General features: G+C 41.8%; 2 protein-coding genes across 5 annotated transcripts in view; one reads left to right on the top strand and one right to left on the bottom strand.

Annotated features, from left to right (window-relative positions):
• ghitm (growth hormone inducible transmembrane protein) overlaps window positions 1-5,205 on the bottom strand; it is a 47,222-nt gene extending 42,017 nt beyond the window's left edge. Inside the window, exons 1-2 of one of the 4 annotated variants that reach the window (XM_036978480.1) lie at window positions 5,089-5,205; window positions 1,863-2,006 (exon numbers count right to left, since the gene is read on the bottom strand). In XM_036978480.1, the coding sequence (XP_036834375.1) occupies window positions 1,863-2,006; window positions 5,089-5,190 (246 nt within the window). In that variant the 5' untranslated portion in view covers window positions 5,191-5,205. 4 annotated transcript variants of the gene reach the window in all.
• Window positions 5,206-5,641: 436 nt separating this feature from the next.
• Window positions 5,642-23,458, top strand: LOC110510724 (carbohydrate sulfotransferase 3). The gene is made up of 4 exons (XM_036988250.1): window positions 5,642-6,180; window positions 20,795-21,033; window positions 21,437-21,616; window positions 22,028-23,458. The coding sequence occupies exons 2-4, from the start codon at window positions 20,954-20,956 to the stop codon at window positions 23,103-23,105; spliced, it is 1,338 nt and encodes a 445-aa protein (XP_036844145.1). The 5' UTR covers window positions 5,642-6,180; window positions 20,795-20,953; the 3' UTR covers window positions 23,106-23,458.
• Window positions 23,459-24,492: the final 1,034 nt, after the last annotated feature.

The following is a 24,492-nucleotide window of genomic DNA, read 5'->3' on the forward strand; positions in this document are numbered from 1 at the left end:
GTTTTACGTTTTGGATTTAACTGACCTGGAAGACCTTGTGTGTTTCATTTAGGGAATAACTGATACTGAACAATTGATTGGGAGTCCAATAGGGCGGCACACAATCGGCCCAGCGTTGTCCGGGTTTGGCCGTCATTGTAAATAAGAATTTGTTCTTAGCTGACTTTCCTAGTTAAATAAAGGTTAAATAAAATAAATAAAAAAGGTGTGGTGCCTAGTTGGAACCAAATCGCACAGTGCGTAGGTAACAGGATTAACAGGATTGATTAGCAGGCTTATAGCCTAGGCCAGTGGTAAACATAGGCAGGTTTCACACTGAAAATATGCTAGAACATTACATTCATAAAAAGCCTATTTTAAACCAGAATCATTAAGCCTAGGCCTACTCAAACAGATGTCGTAGCCGTAATTCATCCCCATGCAGCGCTCAATGTGGAATTGCTAATCCACTTAGAAAAGTTCCAAAGTGCAGGCGGAATAAACTACATTGAACAGCTGTATATTGAAAAGAACAATTGTGTTTTGTAACCCTGATTTTTTTAATTTTTTAATCTACTTACCAAATTGAGCCCCGTTTCAAATTCTCTTCTATTTTATTCTGTAATATTACAATGTTTGTTTTTTTTACAATAAAATAGGTGTCTTGACTGATAAGGCCTCGGGAAATAAGAACATACTGTCTGCTAAATTAACAAAACAAGGCTATTCCATTGCATAGGCTTCTACAAGCAAGCGCCACTTATGACATCACTGCCTTATTGAATATTGTGTTCCACAAATCAAATGTATTTGTCACATACACAGGGTTAGCAGATGTTAATGTGAGTGTAGCGAAATGCTTGTGCTTCTAGTTCCGACAATGTAGTAATAACCAACAAGTAATCTAACCTAACAATTCCAAAACTACTACCTTATACACACGTGTAAAGGGATAAAGAATATGTACATAAAGATATATGAATGAGTGATGGTACAGAACGGCATAGGCAAGATGCAGTAGATGGTATCGAGTACAGTATATACATATGAGATGAGTAATGTAGGGTATGTAAACAAAGTGGCATAGTTTAAAGTGGCTAGTGATACATGTATTACATAAAGATGCAGTAGATGATATAGAGTACAGTATATACGTATACATATGAGATGAATAATGTAGGGTATGTAAACAAAGTGGCATAGTTTAAAGTGGCTAGTGATACATGTATTACATAAAGATGCAGTAGATGATATAGAGTACAGTATATACGTATACATATGAGATGAATAATGTAGGGTATGTAAACAAAGTGGCATAGTTTAAAGTGGCTAGTGATACATGTATTACATAAAGATGCAGTAGATGATTTAGAGTACAGTATATACATATACGATGAATAACGTAGGGTATGTAAACATTATATTAAGTAGCATTGTTAAAAGTGGCTAGTGATATATTTTACATCAATTCCCATTATTAAAGTGGCTGGAGTTGAGTCAGTGTGTTGGCAACAGCCACTCAATGTTAGTGGTGGCTGTTTAACAGTCTGATGGCCTTGAGATAGAGACTGAAAAACAGCTTCTCGGTCCCTGCTTTGATGCACCTGAATGTCAACCAGTTGATATTACGGTTTCAATAAATTAAACAAATGGTACTTGTCTTTTATTGTTTAAGTATGAGGCAATTTAACAATTAGGATGTTATCTGTACTGGTTATGATCATTAAAAGGCATTTTTACAAACTGTTGGCATATAGATAAATGTGCACATATTTTTCCCCCAGTGCAGGCATTGTGTTCTATAAATGTCTTACTTTATTTTAGTAAAAATGTGAGTGTTGGAACAGTCCAACAATGTCAAAAGCCCATCCCTGATGTGTTACCTGGTGGCCCTTGAGGAGGGGCGGGCAGCTCTTCAGGGTGGAGCTCCTCAGGGCTGGAGAGCCCTGGGTGAACACAGGACGCAGCCCGGACACAGGGAGACTGCGCAGGCATGCTAGCCTCACCAACATGGTCATGATGAAGCTCTGGAATTACAAATCTGAAAACAGTCCCGATTTCTATCAACTGAAGTATGAGGTAAGCAGAGAGGAAACGGGTCTACAACAGATCCACGTTTTGAAACATTCCTTTAGATATGTCGTCTCAAATTCCCCGTCATAATGACCAACTGTCCTGCCCACCGGCACAGTAAGTGGATTGAATTGTATTTAAGATTCTGGCTTCCCACTGACTGTTTTCATGCAACCCAATAGGGAGCAACACTTGTCTATGTAAATACAACCGTGTGGCTAAAATCAGCTTACTTTAGCTCACCAGACTGAAAACCAAATGTTGAATTGCATTGATTTCTACGTCGGGCATTAATGAGCGTTTGGATCAGGAAAGTTTCCTCTCACAACCTCAGCAAGCCAGAATGTCAAATACATCATATATTTTAACTTTCTTTCCTTTTTTATGAATGTGATACAATATCTCTACAGGAAAGTATAATTAAAGTCAACTTTTCAAAGCTCTGGTAGTGAGTTAACATTTCTATCATCTGAAGCATGAGCGCAAGATGAAAATACAGGCAGGAGAAGCATGGATACTTGAAAATACTGGCAGGAGAAGCATTGATACTTGTAAATAGAGGCAGGAGAAGCATGGATACTTGTAAATAGAGGCAGGAGAAGCATGGATACTTGTAAATTGAGGCAGGAGAAGCATGGATACTTGTAAATAGAGGCAGGAGAAGCATGGATACTTGTAAATAGGGGCAGGAGAAGCATGGATACTTGTAAATAGAGGCAGGAGAAGCATGGATACTTGTAAATAGAGGCAGGAGAAGCATGGATACTTGTAAATAGAGGCAGGAAAAGCATGGATACTTGTAAATAGAGGCAGGAGAAGCATGGATACTTGTAAATAGAGGCAGGAGAAGCATGGATACTTGTAAATTGAGGCAGGAGAAGCATGGATACTTGTAAATTGAGGCAGGAGAAGCATGGATACTTGTAAATAGAGGCAGGAGAAGCATGGATACTTGTAAATAGAGGCAGGAGAAGCATGGATACTTGTAGCAACGTCGCAAGACTTCCGGGAACACTTGCGAAACAAACCAAGCAGACCAGGTTGGGGTTTGAGAAGTCAACGAGAGAAGTGAACAGATCTTCCTTAGTTGTTAACTTTCTCAATCTAAAAAAGGCACAATGTCTTCAGTATTTTAACATGTCATTACTTTCAACCTCGTGAAAGTGACAAACTGACACGTTTTCATTTTCTTCTAAATCAACTTTAAATCGAAGGAGTGCCTTTGATTTGACGGCCTACACATCCTCGGTTTGACGCGAGCCGATGACGTTTCTGTGTATGAGCTAATCAACGTCGCCACGATCTGGGATTTCTACTGGAGAAGCAGTCTCTGCCTGTCTCTATACTGTAGGTCTTTGCTTGCAGAGTTTGTCCACGTGAATACATGTTTCTGCCCATGCTTCAGGTGATAGAAATATTAACTCCATACCAGCGCTCTGAAAAGTGTGTAATTAAATATATTGTCTCACATCCCAACCTGCAAAAGGAGAAACCGAACAGGTAAAGTAAGTTAAAATATAATTGTATTCAACATTCTGGCTTGTAGTAGAGCTTGTGAGAAGAAATTTTACAGACACATATATGCCAATAATCTTAGACTGTGAATCAGAGGTATCACCACAGATATAACAATGAGCCAGATATTTTAAAGGATGTATAAATATGAAGCATCCGGTTGGCATTTCCACTCACTACCAAATATGGTGATGAGAGGATGGCCAGCATCCAGTTGGCGTTTCCACTCACTACCAAATATGGTGATGAGAGGATGGCCAGCATCCAGTTGGCGTTTCCACTCACTACCAAATATGGTGATGAGAGGATGCCCAGTGGCCGGAATTTTCTCATCTCCATACAGTTCATTTCCAAAACTATGATTCAGTTGCTCCCATTGGAAACGACATTTTCTGGTCTCTCTTGGGTTAGTTATAAAAAATATATATTTGCTATCACAGTCATTGTCAGGCAACAAGCTCGTTTTCTATAATGAACAAAATATAATCAACATGTAGTGTGACTCCCATGTTTCATGAGCGGAAATGTTGATTAAACAGCATAATCATTACACAGGCTCACCTTGTGCTGGGGACAAAAGGCCTCTCTAAAAGGTGCGGTTTTGTCACACAACACAATGCCACAGATGTCTCAAGTTGAGGGAGCGCGCAATTGGCATGCTGACTGCGGGAATGTCCACAAGATCTGTTGCCAGAGAATGTAATGTTAATTTCTCTACCATAAGCCGCATCCAAAATCGTTTTACAGAATTTGGCAGTAGTCCAACCGGCCTCAAAATGACTACATGTAACCACGCCAGCCCAGGACCTCCACATCCGGCTTCTTCACCTGCATGGATCATCTGAGACCAGCCACCCAAACAGCTGAAGAAACTGAGGAGTATGTCTGTCTGTAATAATGCCCTTTTTTGTGGAAAAACTCGTTCTGATTGGCTGGGCCTGGCATGTCCACTAATGGCTGTGCCCCTGCCCAGAAACTTGAACTCATTAGATTAGGGCATAATGAATTTATTTCAATTGACTGATTTCCTTATAAGAACTGTAACTCCGTAAAATCTTTTCATTGTTGCTTTTATATTTTTGTTCAGTATACAAAGGCGAGTGATAAACATAGCTAGCTTACAAGCTGATCATTCTGGTTTTCATAACACAGTATGTTAGCTAACATTAGCTAATTACAGAATCGCAAAGCTTGGAAAAGCTTAATTAAATAACGAGGATCATGAACACAAAAGTACCATAACTATCTTTCATAGTCATAAAAAATATATATTTAATTGAATTTGGCAGAGAATGTTTCTTGCTTTGTAACCATTGCGTAAGTGATTTAACTTAGCAGCTTGCTCGCTATAGTAAGTAGCTAGTCGCTGTTGTGAATCCTATCGAGTTGACAAGTTAGTAACGCATTCAAGGAGGAAACGAGGTTACAAATATATACATTGATAGAGCATGTCAACAATAAAACACAGTAATCCTACTTACAATGTTTAAAAGACAAGTCAAATCGCAATATATTACATACCAAGCGTGTATCTAGAGTTCTGTTCACCTTCCTTGAGATAAGTGCGCACTTCACCGACGTAATATGACGCAATTTCGTGAACGTTCTGACAGATGTCGTCATAATCAAGGGACGAATTTCAGTGAAATTATGTGACTTGTAGTTCTTAGGTCGATTTTTTTTTTCTTTCTAGAGATTCTAAAGACTTGTAAAATGAATTCCAACAGGTGGCGGCACATCTTCATCCACGAAAAAGTGCTGCAACCTTTGCAAGTCAACTTTTTAGGATAGCGTATCTGTCAGTTTCAACTTGCTTATGACTCTTTGGAAATATGTATATATTTTTTTTAAACGGGCCTTTGCACATTTACGTTGATAAAGAAATACGTATGTTTACTGTGAGTGTAATGTTTACTGTCATTTCTGATTGTTTATTTAACTTTGATCTATTTCACTTGCTTTGGCAATGTAAACATATGTTTATCATGCCAATAAAGCCCTCTGCATTTAATTGAATTGAGAGAGGGAAAGATGGAGAGAGGGAGGCGAAAGCGAGCGAGACAGAGAAAGAGTGGCCCTCTATATGCGGCTATGTAAAAACAGCGATGGGTGAGGGGCCAACCTCTCCACATGTGACTACAGTGTCCATTTTTAGAGGAAGAGCGGCACACTCGGTCACGGTGTGTTCTTGCCCTTTCGTTGGGATTAGAGATGTAAAATAATAATTATTCAACCGTTAATGCGTTTTTTTGTTTGTTTGTTACATATATCTTCACACGTTTATTTCATCTCATTATTGATCGGATTTTTCCCCCTTTATTTTTCGTGTGGACATTTAGAGAAAAATACTTTTTTGTATTTCTAAACTTTTCTTTCTAAAATGTCAAAGTTCGCTCGCGTATTTTTGTAGTCCACCTTCGTCTATGGAATCATCTTGGGGATATTAGAAATAGCCTAACGGACATGGAGGAGTTTATCAACTTTTCCCACACAAGGTGCCTTTTGTTCGTGAATAAGGCAGCGTGCTTTTGGAAGTCTAGACCATGAGGGAACCCCTCGAGCGCACAACTGTCGATTAGGCGACTGGTTGCTTGAGAGCGTCACAATCAAATGGTAAGGAATGCTCCGTTTTAAACCAATTTCTTTTATTATAAATGTTTTCATTTTTTTTTAAAGTTGTTGCTTTAGTGTTTTCATTATTTAAGAAAAGTGTTTGCTGCTTTTTATTATTTGAGAACAAATAACATGGCATGGTCTATTGATGATTTATTGATGACCTATTCCTACTTTATTACTAGCCTATTAACTAATTACTGTATAAGGACTTCCTGCTGTATAAATGATGTACTGTATTCAGTGTGGATGACTACACAGGATTTGTGCTGTATCTTACCTGATAGCCCTTGGCTTGATTTCTAAAGACCAAACACTATATTTTACTGACTGGGCATACCTGCATGAGCTGGAAGCACCACCAATGGATGAGGACTTCTAGGGTATCAAACAACCCACATGATATGTTACCAGCGCTGCCCTCTGTCAATGTGCCAGCCTGTCAAGATCCAATACAGCCTGGTGCGGCAGGTAGCCTAGTGGTTAGAGGCGGGCCAGTGGCCGCAAGGTTGCTGGTTTGAATCCCGGGTCTGATTGGACAAATCTTCCTGGAAGTGAGCTGGCAACCGGAAGGTTGCTGGTGTCAAATGCTAGATGCATTACCTGCCGTTGTGCTCTTGACCAAGGCACTTAACCCCTCTCAACAACAGCTCCCCGGACACCCAGTGTGACAGCGCTGCTCCAAAACCTGTACATGTATGTGTTTCCTTCGGAGGGGTTGGTTAAAGGCAGAAGTGACATGTCGGTTGGACCTTGTGTGCAATTGACCAATAAAGTCATCTTGATCTTAATCTTAGCCTGGTCCCAGATGTGTTTGTACTTTCTTGGCCATAGGGTTTGCTAAGACAGCACAAACATATCTGAGTCTAGGCTAGATCCATTACAGAGTACCACTGAACTGCTCTCTGTAAGTATGAGGCAACCTGCCATAGGGGCACGGGGCACAGCCTTTACTTTATCATGCAAGTAGACTAGAGTATCATGCTTTAAATAGCCCTGTGTAATTACAGTATTACAGTATGTTAAGCTAAACGTCTGTTGATAGGGGTAAGGCAAAATCACCCGAAGTGAAGTCATGTTGCTATATGTCTGTGGTGCCTATGGTCGCCTAATATACCTGCAATGGTAAACTGTTAATTACTTTGTCAAGGTAGGGTAAAAAAATTAAAAAAATAAACAGCTGATAGTTTCTATTCTGAAATGATTCAAGATTTCACTTGATACACTGCTTTGCACCGCCAGAACAGGTGAAAATTAAACCATATGCTCTTCAAGCTTCGCTGAGTGCATTAATTGAAATTTCACACGGAGAAATGGTTACAAATGTGATTGTCATGCTGGCTTTTCTATCTTCAGTCCCCTTTCATTTAAAAAAAACAAAAAACAATCCTATTTGAGCCTTAAGAAGGAGGCATCCATTAAAAGCATTTGTAACATGCTGATAAATGGGGAGATGGTGGTTCCTTCATGAGCTGATCATCAAATGTGTCATACGCCTCAGTGGGTTGTGAATGTTTCGATGGCAGCTCTATAAAGATGAGTTCTTTCTGACACCACGCTTCTACGGGATAATAAGCTCAGATAATTGGTGTGTACTGGCTTACATTATAAATCATGAAATCATTTGAAAGAAAATACTATTTTGTAGATGTTCTTTTGATGGTTTGCACAGTAATCTATGATCCCCAGTGGTGCAAGCGGTCTAAAGCACTGCATCTCAGTGCAAGAGGTGTCACTACAGTCCCTGGTTCAAATCCAGGCTGTATCACATCCGGCTAGGATTGGGAGTCCCATAGTGCGGCTCACAATTGTTCCGGGTTTGTCTAGGGGTAGGCTGTCATTGAAAATTAGAACTTGTTTTTAACTGACTTGCCTAGTTAAATAAAGGTACAAAATAAAAAATGCTATTCCATTCTATAGCTCATGCTATGGGACTTAGCGACAATGTTGTACATGTAGTGTAGTAGAGTTTTTACTGAAGATACAAATACAGCATGTCAGAGAACAACCGTTGGACCCAACACAGTCACGTGGTGTTATTAAACTATGCCAAAAACCACCCGTATGACAAATAACAAATGAAGCAATCTTCGTCCAGCTATGGGCAATTGTTAAGCAATCATCAGGAAGCTCTCAATGGATTTCCCTTCTCATTTCCCCTGGCATGTCTCCCATTGGCTGAGGTCTGTGTCTATATGATGATGGCATGTCTCCCATTGGCTGAGGTCTGTGGCTATATGATGATGGCATGTCTCCCATTGGCTGAGGTCTGTGGCTATATGATGATGGCATGTCTCCCATTGGCTGAGGTCTGTGGCTATATGATGATGGCATGTCCCCCATTGGTTGTGGTCTGTGGCTAATGATGATGGCATGTCTCCCATTGGCTGTGGTCTGTGGCTATATGATGATGGCATGTCTCCCATTGGCTGTGGTCTGTGTCTATATGATGATGGCATGTCTCCCATTGGCTGAGGTCTGTGGCTATATGATGATGGCATGTCTCCCATTGGCTGAGGTCTGTGGCTATATGATGATGGCATGTCTCCCATTGGCTGAGGTCTGTGGCTATATGAGGATGGCATGTCTCCCATTGGCTGTGGTCTGTGACTATATGAGGATGGCATGTCTCCCATTGGCTGTGGTCTGTGGCTATATGATGATGGCATGTCCCCTTTGGCTGAGGTGTGTGGCTAATGATGATGGCATGTCTCCCATTGGCTGAGGTCTGTGGCTATATGATGATGGCATGTCTCCCATTGGCTGTGGTCTGTGACTATATGAGGATGGCATGTCTCCCATTGGCTGAGGTCTGTGGCTATATGATGATGGCATGTCTCCCATTGGCTGAGGTCTGTGGCTATATGATGATGGCATGTCTCCCATTGGCTGTGGTCTGTGGCTATATGATGATGGCATGTCCCCTTTGGCTGAGGTGTGTGGCTAATGATGATGGCATGTCTCCCATTGGCTGAGGTCTGTGGCTATATGATGATGGCATGTCTCCCATTGGCTGTGGTCTGTGACTATATGAGGATGGCATGTCTCCCATTGGCTGTGGTCTGTGGCTATATGATGATGGCATGTCTCCCATTGGCTGTGGTCTGTGGCTATATGATGATGGCATGTCTCCCATTGGCTGAGGTGTGTGGCTAATGATGATGGCATGTCTCCCATTGGCTGAGGTCTGTGGCTATATGATGATGGCATGTCTCCCATTGGCTGTGGTCTGTGGCTAATGATGATGGCATGTCTCCCATTGGCTGTGGTCTGTGGCTATATGATGCTGAGTACCTCTCATGCATGCACTCAAATGTCCTCCTCGATTAGTCTTTCCACGATTCCTCGCGTCCTCTTCCTTCTGAAACATCGTTGGAGGAAAAGATCCAAGGTCCATCCCTTCTGACCCAATCCTCCAATGTGTTTTGAGGAGAAAAGACACAGGGAATCGAGAAAGGATGAATTGGGAAAGAGCCACAGAGTAAATTTAAAAAAGGCCTGGGTTGGGATCTTTAGTGACTGACCAGTTGAGGGACACTGGGCCCTCTCTGTGTGGACAAACTGTATTGTGACTGACTGGTTTTACACACCAACAACCCTTTGGGAGAGTACAATGGTTTTCCAATGAGTAACATGTTACACCTTAGGCCTTGGCATGGCCGGGATCCAAACAGGCCAGGAGGGTTGTCAGTCTCTGACCAGCTGACGTGCAGGTGACTCTAGGGCTGGTCGGCATTTATTGAGATGAGTCATGTATTGGAGGCAGCTCTACAGAGTGGTCACTAGCTGACACAGCCACAAAGTCATACAATCTGATTTTAAACCTAACCCTAACCTTAACCACTCTGCTAACCCTAATTCCTAACCCTAACCTTACATTTACAATATAGATCATTTTGACTTTGCAGCTGGCCAATCTAGTCGGAAGCGTCTCATTTCTGCCTCCAAGTCAAGACTATTGACAATAAACATCAACCTGTGACCTAAAAAATGTTTTAAAATGTACATTTAACTAGACAGGTCAGTTAAAAACCCACCGACTAGTGGGTGGGCCTATACCCCCCCATGGCTGTGCCCCTGCTTAGAGACTTGATTTATTTGTACCTTTATTTAACTAGGCAAGTCAGTTAAGAACACATTTTTATTTACAATGACGGCCAAACCCAGACAACGCTGGGCCAATAGTGCGCTGCCCTATGGGACTCCCGATCACAGCCAGATGTGATACAGCCTGGATTCAAACCAGGGACTGTAGTGATGCCTCTTGCACTGGGATGCAGTGCCTTAGACCACTGCGCCACTCGGGAGCTGAAAAAGATCACAATGCTGTGATCTCAGGCCAGAAGTTTTTTTACAGTGTGAACTCTGTGAGAGACGTTTGTGTCTGTGTCATGTGGGCAGACGGTGTAAGACTGAGATGGTCAGAGGGAGATCTCCTCTCTGGAGAAAACACAGACTCAGTGTACTCTGTGTAAGTCCAACTTGTGATTACCAACTAGTCCACGTCAACAGTGAGAGCTGGGTCTAGTTCCAATTCAAAACTTTTACTCTAAGTCCTATAACTCATTCACTTTTTGAGAGGGTTTCACAGGATTTGTCTAATCATTTTGGGAGTTAAGATTTGCAATCTTTTGGACAGGCTACTGTAGCAGCCTGAGGCAGACAGAGGTTGCAACAGGGTGTTGGAACTCAGCCTTCAAAGCACCAAAAAAATAGATAGGAAATCTGAGGCATCATGGGAATTCAGAAGACAGAAAGGGGGGAACATCAGGTGTACTGGGATTTTGGATGAATACATGGATACCATTCTTATGCCTCTGCATCCAGAATAAAATAAGTTAGAGGTAGTTTCGCAAACCAATGCTAACTAGCGATGGCACAAAGGAAGTTAGAGGTAGTTTCACAAGCCAATGCTAACTAGCGATGGCACAAAGGAAGTTAGAGGTAGTTTTGCAAGCTAATGCTAACTAGCGATGGCACCATGACTATTATGACAAAGCACAAACCTAATGTCAAAGACTATAGTGTCAGAGTGAAAATGTCTAAAATACACCAAGGCTGCAGTGTATTTGGGTCCGGAGTTACAACAAGAGCTTCATCCTCAGCTTTAATGGGAGCTGCCGTCTCTCTGGGCCTGTGTCCCAAATGGCTCCTATTCCCTGTATAGTGCACTGCATTCGAACATAGGCTCTGATCTGATCTGAAAAAATACCAATTGGTGGAAAAAAGATCAGAATTGGACTGCCTGTCTAAACGCAGCCAGGGACAAGTGAATACGAGTCAGTTGTTGTGTTTGCAGCAGTTTGTATGAATCTGAGTGGTTACATACAGTACATGTTAAATGGTTACGAGACAGAGATAATGAGACTCTTGCTCTACTCGAAGGGAAGGTACCACTGAAGGCCTCCGTATTCAGGCAGGCAGCTTGAAGCAGAAGTGTGTCAACATCCAGGCCCTGAAGAAGGCACAGTAATACCGAAATGTTGGTGATTTACCAAATAAATGACATAGAGTTTATATATACAGTCATGGCCCAAAATTTTGAGAATGACACAAATATTAATTTCCACTAAGTTTGCTGCTTCAGTGTCTAGATATTTTTGTCAGATGTTACTATGGAATACTGAAGTATAATTACAAGCATTTCATAAGTGTCAAAGGCTTTTATTGACAATTACATGAAGTTTATGCAAAGAGTTAATATTTGCAGTGTTGACCCTTCTTTTTCAAGACCTCTGCAAATCGCCCTGGCATGCTGTCAATTAACTTCTGGGCCACTGATGGCTGCCCATTCCTGCATAATCAATGCTTGGAGTTTGTCAGAATTTGTGGGGTTTTGTTTGTCCACCCGCCTCTTGAGGATTGACCACAAGTTCTCAATGGGATTAAGGTCTGCAGAGTTTCCTGGCCATGGACCCAAAATATCGAAATGTTGTTACCCTAGCAACTTAGTTATCACTTTTACCTTATGGCAAGGTGCTCCATCGTGCTGGAAAAGGCATTGTTCTGGATGGTTGGGAGAAGTTGCTCTCGGAGGATGTGTTGGTACCATTCTTTATTCATGGCTGTGTTCTTAGGCAAAATTGTCAGTGAGCCCACTCCCTTGGCTGAGAAGCAACCCCACACATGAATGGTCTCGGGTTTCTTTATTGTTGGCATGACACAGGATTGATGGTAGCGCTCACCTTGTCTTCTCCGGACAAGCTTTTTTCCGGATGCACAAAACAATTCGGAAAGGGGATTCATCCGAGAAAATGACTTTACCCCAGTCCTCAGCAGTCCAATCCCTGTACCTTTTGCAGAATATCAGTCTGTCCCTGATGTTTTTCCTGGAGAGAAGTGGCTTCTTTGCTGCCCTTCTTGGCACCAGGCCATCCTCCAAAAGTCTTTGCCTCACTGTGTGTGCAGATGCACTCACACCTGCCTGCCGCCATTCCTGAGCACGCTCTGTACTGGTGGTGCCCCGATCCCACAGCTGAATCAACTTTAGGAGATGGTCCTGGTGCTTGCTGGACTTTCTTGGGTGCCCTGAAGTCTTCTTCGCAACAATTGAACCGCTCTTCTTGAATGCATATTGCCATCATACAAACTGAGGCAGCAGACTGTGAAAATTAATATTTGTGTCATTCTCAAAACATTTGGCCACGACTGTAGAAGGTGACTGTCTTTATTTCCATCAGCTCAGGGAACTGATTTCTCAGGAGCAGTGGTGTAAAGTACTTATGTAAAAATACTTCAAAGTACTACTTAAGTTGTTTTGTTGGGTATATGTACTTTACTTTACTATTTATATTTTTGACAACTTTTATTTTTACTTCTCTATATTCCTATAGAAAATTATGTACTTTTTACTCCAAAAATTTTCCCTGACACCCAAAACTACTCATTACATTTTGAATGCTTAGAAGGACAATAAAAATGGTCTAATTAAAATCTTATTTTCAATGACGGCCTAGGAACAGTTGGTTAACTGCTTATTCAGGGGCAGAACAACATATGTGAGCTCAGAGGTTTGAACTTGCAACCTTCCGGTTACTAGTCCAACACTCTAACCACTAGGCTACCCTGCCGCCCCTACACTCTAACCACTAGGCCACCCTGCTGCCCCTACACTCTAACCACTAGGCCACCCTGCCACCCCTACACTCTAACCACTAGGCTACCCTGCCGCCCTGGTCACACACATCCCCGGTGAACATCCCTGGTGATCCCTACAGCCTCTTATCTGGTGGACTCACTAAACACACCCTTCATTTGTAAAGGATATCTGAGTGTTGGAGCGTGCCCCTGGCTCTCCTTAAATATATATATATATATATTTAAAGAAAATGATGCCATCTGGTTTGCTTAATATTAAGAAATTATTTATACTTTTACTTTGATACTTAAATATATTTTATCAATTACATTTACTTTTGATACTTAAGTATATTTTAAACCAAATACTTTTAGACTTTTACTGAAGTAGTATTTTACTCTGTGACTCACTTTTACCCAAGTCATTTTCCATTAAGGTATCTTTACTTTTACCCAAGTCATTTTCCATTAAGGTATCTTTACTTTTACCCAAGTCATTTTCCATTAAGGTATCTTTACTTTTACCCAAGTCATTTTCCATTAAGGTATCTTTACTTTTACCCAAGTCATTTTCCATTAAGGTATCTTTACTTTTACCCAAGTCATTTTCCATTAAGGTATCTTTACTTTTACCCAAGTCATTTTCCATTAAGGTATCTTTACTTTTACCCAAGTCATTTTCCATTAAGGTATCTTTACTTTTACCCAAGTCATTTTCCATTAAGGTATCTTTACTTTTACCCAAGTCATTTTCCATTAAGGTATCTTTACTTTTACCCAAGTCATTTTCCATTAAGGTATCTTTACTTTTACCCAAGTCATTTTCCATTAAGGTATCTTTACTTTTACTTTTTGAATAAATTGGGGACTTTTTCCACCACTGGTCTGGAGTAAAAGGTCCTGTCCTCAGAGCTGCTCAAATCAAAACATCTTTTAGTGGTCTGGAGTAAAAGGTCCTCAGAGCTGCTCAAATCAAAACATCTTTTAGTGGTCTGGAGTAAAAGGTCCTCAGAGCTGCTCAAATCAAAACATATTTTAGTGGTCTGGAGTAAAAGGTCCTCAGAGCTGCTCAAATCAAAACATCTTTTAGTGGTCTGGAGTAAAAGGTCCTGTCCTCAGAGCTGCTCAAATCAAAACATATTTTAGTGGTCTGGAGTAAAAGGTCCTCAGAGCTGCTCAAATCAAAACATATTTTAGTGGTCTGGAGTAAAAGGTCCTCAGAGCTGCTCAAATCAAAACATATTTTAGTGGTCTGGAGTAAAAGGTCCTCAGAGCTGCTCAAATCAAAACATGTTTTACTTTTGCAATTCTCTTTCTACAAGCTTATTACTGCTGTTTTTATTATTATTTATTAGGTATTTTTCTTAAAACTACGTTGTTGGTTAATTAAGGGCTTGTAAGTAATCTACTACACCTGTTGTATTCAGTGCATGTGACAAATACAATTTGATTTGATTTGAATCTCTTGGTAACGTGACAACATTGAGAGAACCCCAGAGCGCATGCAGATTCAAAGTCTTCAAGTGTAAGTCACAAGTTTTCGACCCGTTGTTAAATATTTAACACATCGTGATACAACTTTGCAAAATTCAATTACACATTTGCTAATTATACTTGCAAACACGAATCTCAATGTGCAACCACAAAAGTCAAAATACAAACGGGTTTAGTTCTGTCATCATTATAATGCCATACTTAGGAGGCTCTATTCAAAAGTAGTGTACTATATAGGGTGCCATTTGATCCATATGGAGGAATCAGCCAGGCCTTGGATCTTTAATGATCTCAGGGTACTTTTATTGTCACACCCTGACCTTAGATATCTCTGTTTTTCTATATATTTTGGTTAGGTCAGGGTGTGACTAGGGTGGGTACTCTAGTTTTGTATGTCTAGGGGTTTTTGTATGTCTATGTTGGCATGATATGGTTCCCAATCAGAGACAGCTGTTTATCGTCGTCTCTGATTGGGGATCATATTTAGGTAGCCATTTTCCTCATTTGGTGTGTGGGATCTTGACTATGTGTAGTTGCCTGTCAGCACTATGTTGTATAGTGACACGGTTCGGTTGTTATTTTGTTAGTTTGTTCAGTGTTCATTCCGTTAATAAAGAGAATGTACGTATACCACTCCACGCCTTGGTCCGATCCTTACCACGAACATTACATTTATATTTATTTAACCTTTATTGAACTAGGCAAGTCAGTTAAGAACAAATTCTTATTTACAATGACGGCCTACCCCGGCCAAACCCTAACCCTGGACGACACTGGGCCAATTGTGTGCCACCCTATGGGACTCCCAATCGCGGCCGGTTGCGATACAGCCTGGAATCAAACCAGGGTCTGTAATGACACCTCTAGGACTGAGATGCAGTGCCTTAGACCGCTTCGCCACTCAGGAGCCCCTACTTAATGATTACAGCCTTTTACTGTAGCTACTGCCAGGGGGACCTCATAAACTGACGTTTCCACATTATGTGGCCCTAATTGCTCCTTGTTCCCCACATAGGGCACCTCTTTAGGGGGCGCTCGTCAGAAGTCGTACACTATGTAGCAAATTTGGGTGACATTTAGGACACAGTGTTAATGATCACGGTTTACTATAGCAACCATTAGAGGGACCTAATGAACTGACCTTTTCACACACACACACAGATGTGCCTTTTGAAACATACAGTTTACACGTTTTAGCCAGCTGTTCGATTCAAATCAGATGGTTTGCAAGTTCTGCCTCATGTTTATACACTTTTCCTGATATCGATATTAGATAGACATTTGAATAGAAAGAGACCATAGTGTTGTAGGCCTACAGCTGGTTTGTCACAAAACCATGGTGGCAGACACACAGACAACGGGTTAACCTGTCTCTGTTCATTGAATGGGCCATTATATCAAACCGGTTCAATAATGATGTACATTTTCACCTCAATCATCACCTCAATCAATGTAGTAATTGTTACTGTGGGTGAATAGCCACAGTCTCTCGACATGTAAGATACCCTTTCTAATGGCAGGCAGTGAGTTTAAAGGGGCAATCTGGGATTGGTACATCCATTTATTTTTATGAATGATATAATAGCCATTGATATTTGAAGAATATAACTTCATTTAAGAGTGGTTACGTTTCTCCAGCCACATCCTTCAGTTGTTTACAACAAAAAAAACAGTGGTGTGTTGACCGCTTTGGTTTAGTTCAAAACCCAGATCGCCTGTTTCATCTTGGATCATTAGTCAGGGATTAAAGCCAAGCTAACATTATCCCAACAGTAACATTATAGTAATCCTTCAGCAGAATGGGCAGGATATCCCTAAATAGGCCTCATTACATCCGTCTTTGTCTTCAATGGATAGACTCTACTCACTCTGCAAGCCAGGTACAGCTAGGCATGCATCCCAAATGGGACCCTATTCCCAACAATGGGAATAGGGGTCAAAAGTAGTGCACTATAAAGGGAATAGGGGTCAAAAGTAGTGCACTATAAAGGGAATAGGGGTCAAAAGTAGTGCACTATAAAGGGAATAGTGGACAAAAGTAGTGCACTATAAAGGGAATAGTGGACAAAAGTAGTGCACTATAAAGGGAATAGTGGACAAAAGTAGTGCACTATAAAGGGAATAGTGGACAAAAGTAGTGCACTTTAAAGGGAATAGTGGACAAAAATAGTGCACTATAAAGGGAATAGGGGTTCATTTGGGACCGATACCAGGTTTTATATCCTGCTGTAGTTCTGCTTGCTCACACTCTCACAGTCTCATAATGTTATAATTTATGGCCCCGTGACAAGCAGGTTTTCCCCCTTCCATTTCTGTTTACTTTTTGCCTCTGTGCTGTTTCCCATATTCAAAGGTAACTGTTTTACTGCAGTGTTAGGTCACTGTTTAGGTGCTCAGTCTGGGAGCTCTCTGTTGGAATAATGAAAGCCCTTCTTCGCCATTCATAGCACCATCGTCACTCGGTCCCGTCAAGAACATTCTCAAGCCGCCCTCTGCCGGCAGCGCCACAGTGGTGCCTTAAGGATCTCTACAGATCGGTGTCCCATCCTCGGGACGGTTGAGCTAATGTGCGCTAATGTGATTAACATGAGGTTGTAAGTAACAAGAACATTTCCCAGGACATAGACATATCTGATTTTGGCAGAAAGCTTAAATTCTTGTTAACTAACTGCACTGTCCAATTTACAGTAGCTGTTACAGTGAAATAATACCATGCTATTGTTTGAGGAGAGTGCACAATTATGAACTTGAAAAGTTATCAGTAAACCAATTGGGCACATTTGGGCGGTCTTGATACAACATTTTGAGCAGAAATGCAATGATTCATTGGATCAGTCTAAAACTTTGCACATGCACTGCTGCCATCTAGTGGCCAAAATCTAAATTGTGCTTAGCCTGGAATAATACATTATGGCCTTTGTCTTGCATTTCAAAGACGATGGTACAAAAAAAACGTTTGGCTTTTACTTTGTACTATCTTTTACCAGATCTGTTATATTCTCTCCTACATTCAGTTCACATTTCCACAACCTTCAAAGTGTTTCCTTTTAAATGGTATCCAGAATATGCGTATCCTTGCTTCAGGTCCTGAAATACAGGCACTTAGATTTGGGTATGTCATTTTAAAGCGACAATTTAAAAAAAGGGGCAGATCCTTTTAAAGTGGTGATAAGCCCAGTCATTCTGGACGGAGGCTAAATACTATTTAGTCTAAATTTACACTATAGTGCCTGGAAATGCGATGAAATTGCTAAAGCAGTCAAATATTTAGTAGGAAATATCTTTGCTAGCATTATCATCTAGTCAAATTTACTTTAGACAGATGTCAATGTTGTCATTAGCTAGCAAAGTTCTTAAAGAATAGCTGGCAATGCTGACGTTAGCTAGCTAAAATCCGGTGGCCTCCCCTCAGGCTTAGCTAGCTAGCTAACGTTATATTGCATCTAAAGTCAATCTGGTGACATCAAATTGATGACAAAAGGTTTCCCCACTGATTATTTGCCTCCTTTTGAATGCCATGGTATTTACAAGCCACTGTAATGCACTTTTGATGAAATCGTCATCGGTGCTCATTGACGATGCATTGAGTAGAATGCTCATTGACGATGCATTGAGTAGAATGCTCATTGACGATGCATTGAGTAGAATGCTCATTGACGATGCATTGAGTAGAATGCTCATTGACGATGCATTGAGTAGAATGCTCATTGACGATGCATTGAGTAGAATGTTCATTGACGATGCATTGAGTAGAATGCTCATTGACGATGCATTGAGTAGAATGCTCATTGACGATGCATTGAGTAGAATGCTCATTGACGATGCATTGAGTAGAATGCTCATTGACGATGCATTGAGTAGAATGCTCATTGACGATGCATTGAGTAGAATGCTCATTGACGATGCATTGAGTAGAATGCTCATTGACGATGCATTGAGTAGAATGCTCATTGACGATGCATTGAGTAGAATGCTCATTGACGATGCATTGAGTAGAATGCTCATTGACGATGCATTGAGTAGAATGCTCATTGACGATGCATTGAGTAGAATGCTCATTGACGATGCATTGAGTAGAATGCTCAGTCCAAAACAAACGTTCAAAACAATATTGTGAAGGAAATCAACAACCCATGAATAGCCTGGTCCCAGATCTGTTTGTATTAACTTGTGAACTCCTATCTCCATCATTGAATAAATAATTAGGAGTTGGTAAGACAGCACCAACATATCTGAGACCAGGCTACAGTACGTCTTCACCAGACAGTGGTTTGTTCTAGTAGCCTGCTGGACATGTCACTGAGTGCTCTTGAGTCTTCTCTTAAAATACCTCATTGAGTGCTGGCATAAAGGAGCAGCTGGTGGATTGGGTACCTTGGTGACATACATTACATGGACAACAGTGTGTGGATTAGGTTATTTCAGCCACACCCGTTGCGGACAGGTGTATAAACTCGAGCACACAACCATGCAATCTCCACAGACAAACTTTGTCCGTAGAATGGCCCATACTGAAGAGCTCAGTGACTTTCTGCCCCTGCTAGAGTTGCCCCTGCTAGAGCTGCCCCTGCTAGAGCTGCCCCTGCTAGAGCTGCCCCTGCTAGAGCTGCCCCTGCGAGAGCTGCCCCTGCGAGAGCTGCCCCTGCTAGAGCTGCCCCTGCTAGAGCTGCCCCTGCTAGAGCTGCCCCTGCGAGAGCTGCCCCTGCTAGAGCTGCCCCTGCTAGAGCTGCCCCTGCTAGAACTGCCCCTGCTAGAGCTGCCCCTGCTAGAGCTGCCCCGGTCAACTGCAAGCGCTGTTACTGTGAAGTGGAAATGTGTAGGAGCAACAACGGCTGTTTCAGTATAACAATACCCCTGTGCACAGAGCGAGGTCCATACAGAAATGGTTTGTCGATGATTTTGGAATGAGATGTTCATCGAGCAGAGGTCCACATACCTTTGGCCATGTCATGTTGGACAGTATTGGTTGCATTCAAAGCCTAGATATTTTGTTCCTCTGTGTATGGGTCATGTTACAACACATTTTTATGCTATTATCGACATGTAGATGCAATACGATCGACCTATATGCAATATTAAATATTATTGTACTTGATTTGAGACAGAGAGATTGAGAGACAGAGAGAGGCTCAGTCCGAGCAAACATTGTTTTATCTCTAGAGGGACACCAGCTTTCAACACTAGCATTGTGGGTGGGTTCTTGAAATCCCCCTGCAGTCCTAAAGAAAACACAGACAGACCCAAGGGATGTAAGCAGATTAAATTCCTCCTGTGAAAACCACTCTGACGCTTTCTATTCTTACACCACTGTGGTATGAAATGATATTATCGTCTCCGAAAATGGGTCCTACACCAATTGACGGGAAGCTAGCATGACCCATAAACACAGCTATTAAACTCCCACCTCAAACCACCAACATGCTGACTAAGCGACGAGGCACTGATACATTTACATCAAGCTATACTATAGCATACTGTACGTAGAACCTGGGATACTTTCTCCTCCATTTGACTGGTTATCAACAGATTCGTTTTCAGAAGATTTAATCTAACACAACTATACTATAACAATTTATGTAAACTTTACCATAACAATTTAAGTCATCTGTACTATTACAGTTTAAGTAAGTTATACTATAACAATTTAAGTCCTCTATACTATAACAATTGAAGTCCTCTATACTATAACAATTGAAGTCCTCTATACTATAACAATTGAAGTCCTCTATACTATAACAGTTGAAGTCCTCTATACTATAACAGTTGAAGTCCTCTATACTATAACAGTTGAAGTCCTCTATACTATAACAATTGAAGTCCTCTATACTATAACAGTTGAAGTCCTCTATACTATAACAATTGAAGTCCTCTATACTATAACAGTTGAAGTCCTCTATACTATAACAGTTGAAGTCCTCTATACTATAACAGTTGAAGTCCTCTATACTATAACAGTTGAAGTCCTCTATACTATAAGAGTTGAAGTCGTTTAAGGTTTGTGTTCTTGTTTACAGTACTGTAGCGTGTTCATTTCATTTTGCAGAACGATGCAGCCGTGTATACGATGTAAAATACAACAACGATCAACCGGAGGACTGTTTGAATAGGCAGCGGGAGTCTGGAGAAGAGAAGAAGATTGGCAGAAGCTATTAAAGAAGGTATTCCGTGACAGCAGCAGATCCCGACACAGCTTCATCACAGAATGAGGATGAAATACACAATCTCCCTTGTCTTCATTGTGGCACTGGTCATCATTGAGAAGGAAAACAACATTATCTCACGGTAAACCTAAGCCCATCTCCATGATCAACACAGAGAGAGAGTGTGTGTGTGTGTGTGTGTGTGGTGTGTGTGTGTGTGTGTGTGTGTGGTGTGTGTGTATGTGTGTGTGTGTGTATGTGTGTGTGTGTGTGTGAGTGTGTGCGTTAGGCCTGTCTGTTATACTGATCTCGCTCAGACTGGAACAGGCTCACCTTTATTCATAGCGGTGTGTTTGAGACATTCGTTTCAGCTACTCGGCCTCAAGTGTCATGCCGTGTTTTCCAAGGCGTCTGATTGGATGAAGTAGTGACGTTTTAATGGCATAGATTGTTTACTTACTTTAATTGATTTCACTGTCTGTGGATAAGATGGTCTTGTAAAACTATAAAACATGTTGTTTAACAATGCCAAGCCTGTCTTGTAGGGTTTCAGACAAGCTCACCCCAAAGCAGACCCCCCAGACACCCCTTCAGCCCAGTAACTCTGCCTCAGCCTCAGCCCTGGGTCTCCTGAAGTTTAATGGCTCCTCCTTCACTACCCTGAGCAAGCTGGACCCTGTCTTCACCCTCATGAAGAGACGCCTGGAGAACTACACCGAGCAGAGGTCTGTGTGTGTAGCATGATATACTATTTATCATACAGTAAGACAAGCAGTCTGGCCTTAATGGATACATGTACTCCTAAATCGACACCCTGTACAGCCAGGAGAGGACTGGCCACCCCTCAGAGCCCGGTTCCTCTCTAGGTTTCTCTTAGGCTGGGTATCTGTAAAGCACTTAGTGACAACCGCTGATACAAAAAAGGCATTTATAAAATATATGTGATTGATCGACACTACAGTACCTAACTTATCATGTTTGATCTCAGTAAAGACATTCCTGAAGCTAGCATAGTGGTGTCCCCACTCCTGATCAGTATTTGTATGTGTGATGTCCAAGTGGTTGGGAATAATGTTGTTTTTTGAAATATCTGATCCGATTGACAATAAAGTTTTGTATTTTGTACTGTATTGTAGGTCAGAGGTCATAGGATCAGCAGGAAACAGAAAGCACATCCTCCTATTGGCCACCACGCGGACAGGCTCCTCCTTCGTGGGCGAGTTCTTCAACCAGCAGGGAGACAACATGTTCTACCTGTTCGAGCCGCTGTGGCACGTGGAGAGGTCGCTGACATTAGAGAGCGGCGGGACCAACGCCACAGCCGCCGCCCGGGCCTACCGGGAAGTCCTCCAGGGGCTCTTCCTGTGTGACTTCACCCCTCTGGAGAGCTTTATTGACCCACTTCCTGTAGACCACGTCACCTCAGCCCTGTTCAGGAGAGAATCTAGCAGCTCTCTCTGTGAGGAGTCCGTCTGTAGCCCGTTCGTTAAGAAGGTCTTTGAACGCTACCATTGCCGGACTAGGAAGTGTGGTCCCCTCAACCTGACCACGGCGTCCGAGTCATGCCAGCAGAAGGAGCACAGGGCCATTAAATCCGTCCGGGTGCGCCAGCTGGAGACCCTGAGACCCCTCGCCGAGGACCCTCGTCTAGATATCAAGTTCATCCAGCTGGTGAGGGACCCCAGGGCGGTTCTGGCCTCCCGCATGGTGGCCTTCTCCGCCAAGTACAACAACTGGAAGAAGTGGGCAGTGGACGGAGACGTGCCCATTGACGACGACGAGGTGAGGAAGCTGAAAGGCAACTGCGACAACATCAGGCTGTCTGCGGAGGTCGGCCTGAGGCAGCCGTCTTGGCTGAGGCGGAGGTACATGCTAGTACGGTACGAGGATATCGCTAGATTCCCTATGAGGAAGGCAGCGGAGATGTACAAGTTCACCGGGATCCCGTTCACTCCTCAGGTGAAAGACTGGGTGTTAAAGAACACCCAGGCTTCCAATGAAGCTAGTGGAGTGTATTCAACGCAGAAGAACTCCTCCGAGCAAGTGGAGAAATGGAGGTTCGGCATACCGTACAAACTAGCCCAGGTGGTGCAGAGGGTTTGTGGACCCACGATGAAACTGTTTGGGTACAAGTTTGTGAACAGCGAGGCGATGCTGACGGACAAGTCTATCAGTTTGATCGAAGAAAAGATTTTCATACAAAACTTTTCATAGACATTTTACAGTAACTCTGAACTCTGCTCATCAGACAAAGTGGACCAACAGATACGATTATGAAGCGATAGTTGTGAGGATATTTATTGGGGACTGTACTAGTATACAACAGAGTAATGTATAAGACACTTTATAGATCCATATTATATGTTACACTCCAGGGTGTAGAAGGAAATACACATTTTTGTGTGTAATAAAAAGGAACGAATACAAAAACGAGTACTACCTTTTAACTTTTTACGGGGACATTTAACAAAAGAAAACCCTTGTTACATGAGTACTACATGGTAGAAAACACTTGTTATACGAGTACTACATGGTAGAAAACCCCTTGTTATATGAGTACTACGTGGTAGAAATCCCTTGTTACATGAGTACTACACGGTAGAAAACACTTGTTATACGAGTACTACATGGTAGAAAACCCCTTGTTATATGAGTACTACGTGGTAGAAATCCCTTGTTACATGAGTACTACGTGGTAGAAATCCCTTGTTACATGAGTACTACGTGGTAGAAATCCCTTGTTATATGAGTACTACATGGTAGAAATCCCTTGGTACATGAGTACTACATGGTAGAAAACACTTGTTATATGAGTACTACATGGTAGAAAACACCTTTTCACCCCAAGTAATTCAAGCTTTTTAAATCTGGTTTTAGGGTGGCCAAGCTTGAGTCCTTGAACAGTTTCCCCGTTGAAGTGTATTTGTTGTTCTGTCAAGCCACGGGTTAATAACAGTAGCTGATTTTGAACTGAGCTGTAGAGAAGGGAATTAAATGACTGGCTTTGCTCGGTGTGTGTGGAAAGCAAGACAGTGGCAGGACATTGCAATGTTTTGGTCTTGTATGTTCTATAGCATTTACCTATAAAGAAGGGATGTTCTTTTTCATGTTAATTTAATATTTTATTTTATTTGTGTTGAGATTGAGAGATTATGGCCATGGCATTTGCACATGCTACATAGATGGATAGTTTTCTCCTCGCTAACTGTTGGGACCCCTTACTTCCAGACCTGGGTTCAAATAGTAGTAGAAATCTTTCATACGGTTTTAGCATTTGCTTTAGCCTGCCAGGAGTGCCACATGGGTGGGGTTTTCTGTTTTGAGATTATTCTATTGGTTAATAACACCAGCTAAAGTATTTGAAATGATTTTGAATACTATTTGAACCCAGGTCTGCTTCATGAACACATCAGCTAGGTGAGTGAGTATCTGTACATGCATGTTGCTGTTTTGATTTTAATTGGCTGTTAGTGTTTCACGTCGTGGAAGTCGACGGTGAGCGTAGCGACTCATTCTGTAAAAACAGATGTCTTCGGTGGTCCTGTATGTACAGACAATGTGTGTCCCAAAAGGCACCCTGTTTCCCATAATGCACCATAGG

The sequence above is a fragment of the Oncorhynchus mykiss genome, chromosome 1, assembly GCF_013265735.2.
Source record: "Oncorhynchus mykiss isolate Arlee chromosome 1, USDA_OmykA_1.1, whole genome shotgun sequence".
NCBI lineage: Eukaryota > Metazoa > Chordata > Actinopteri > Salmoniformes > Salmonidae > Oncorhynchus > Oncorhynchus mykiss.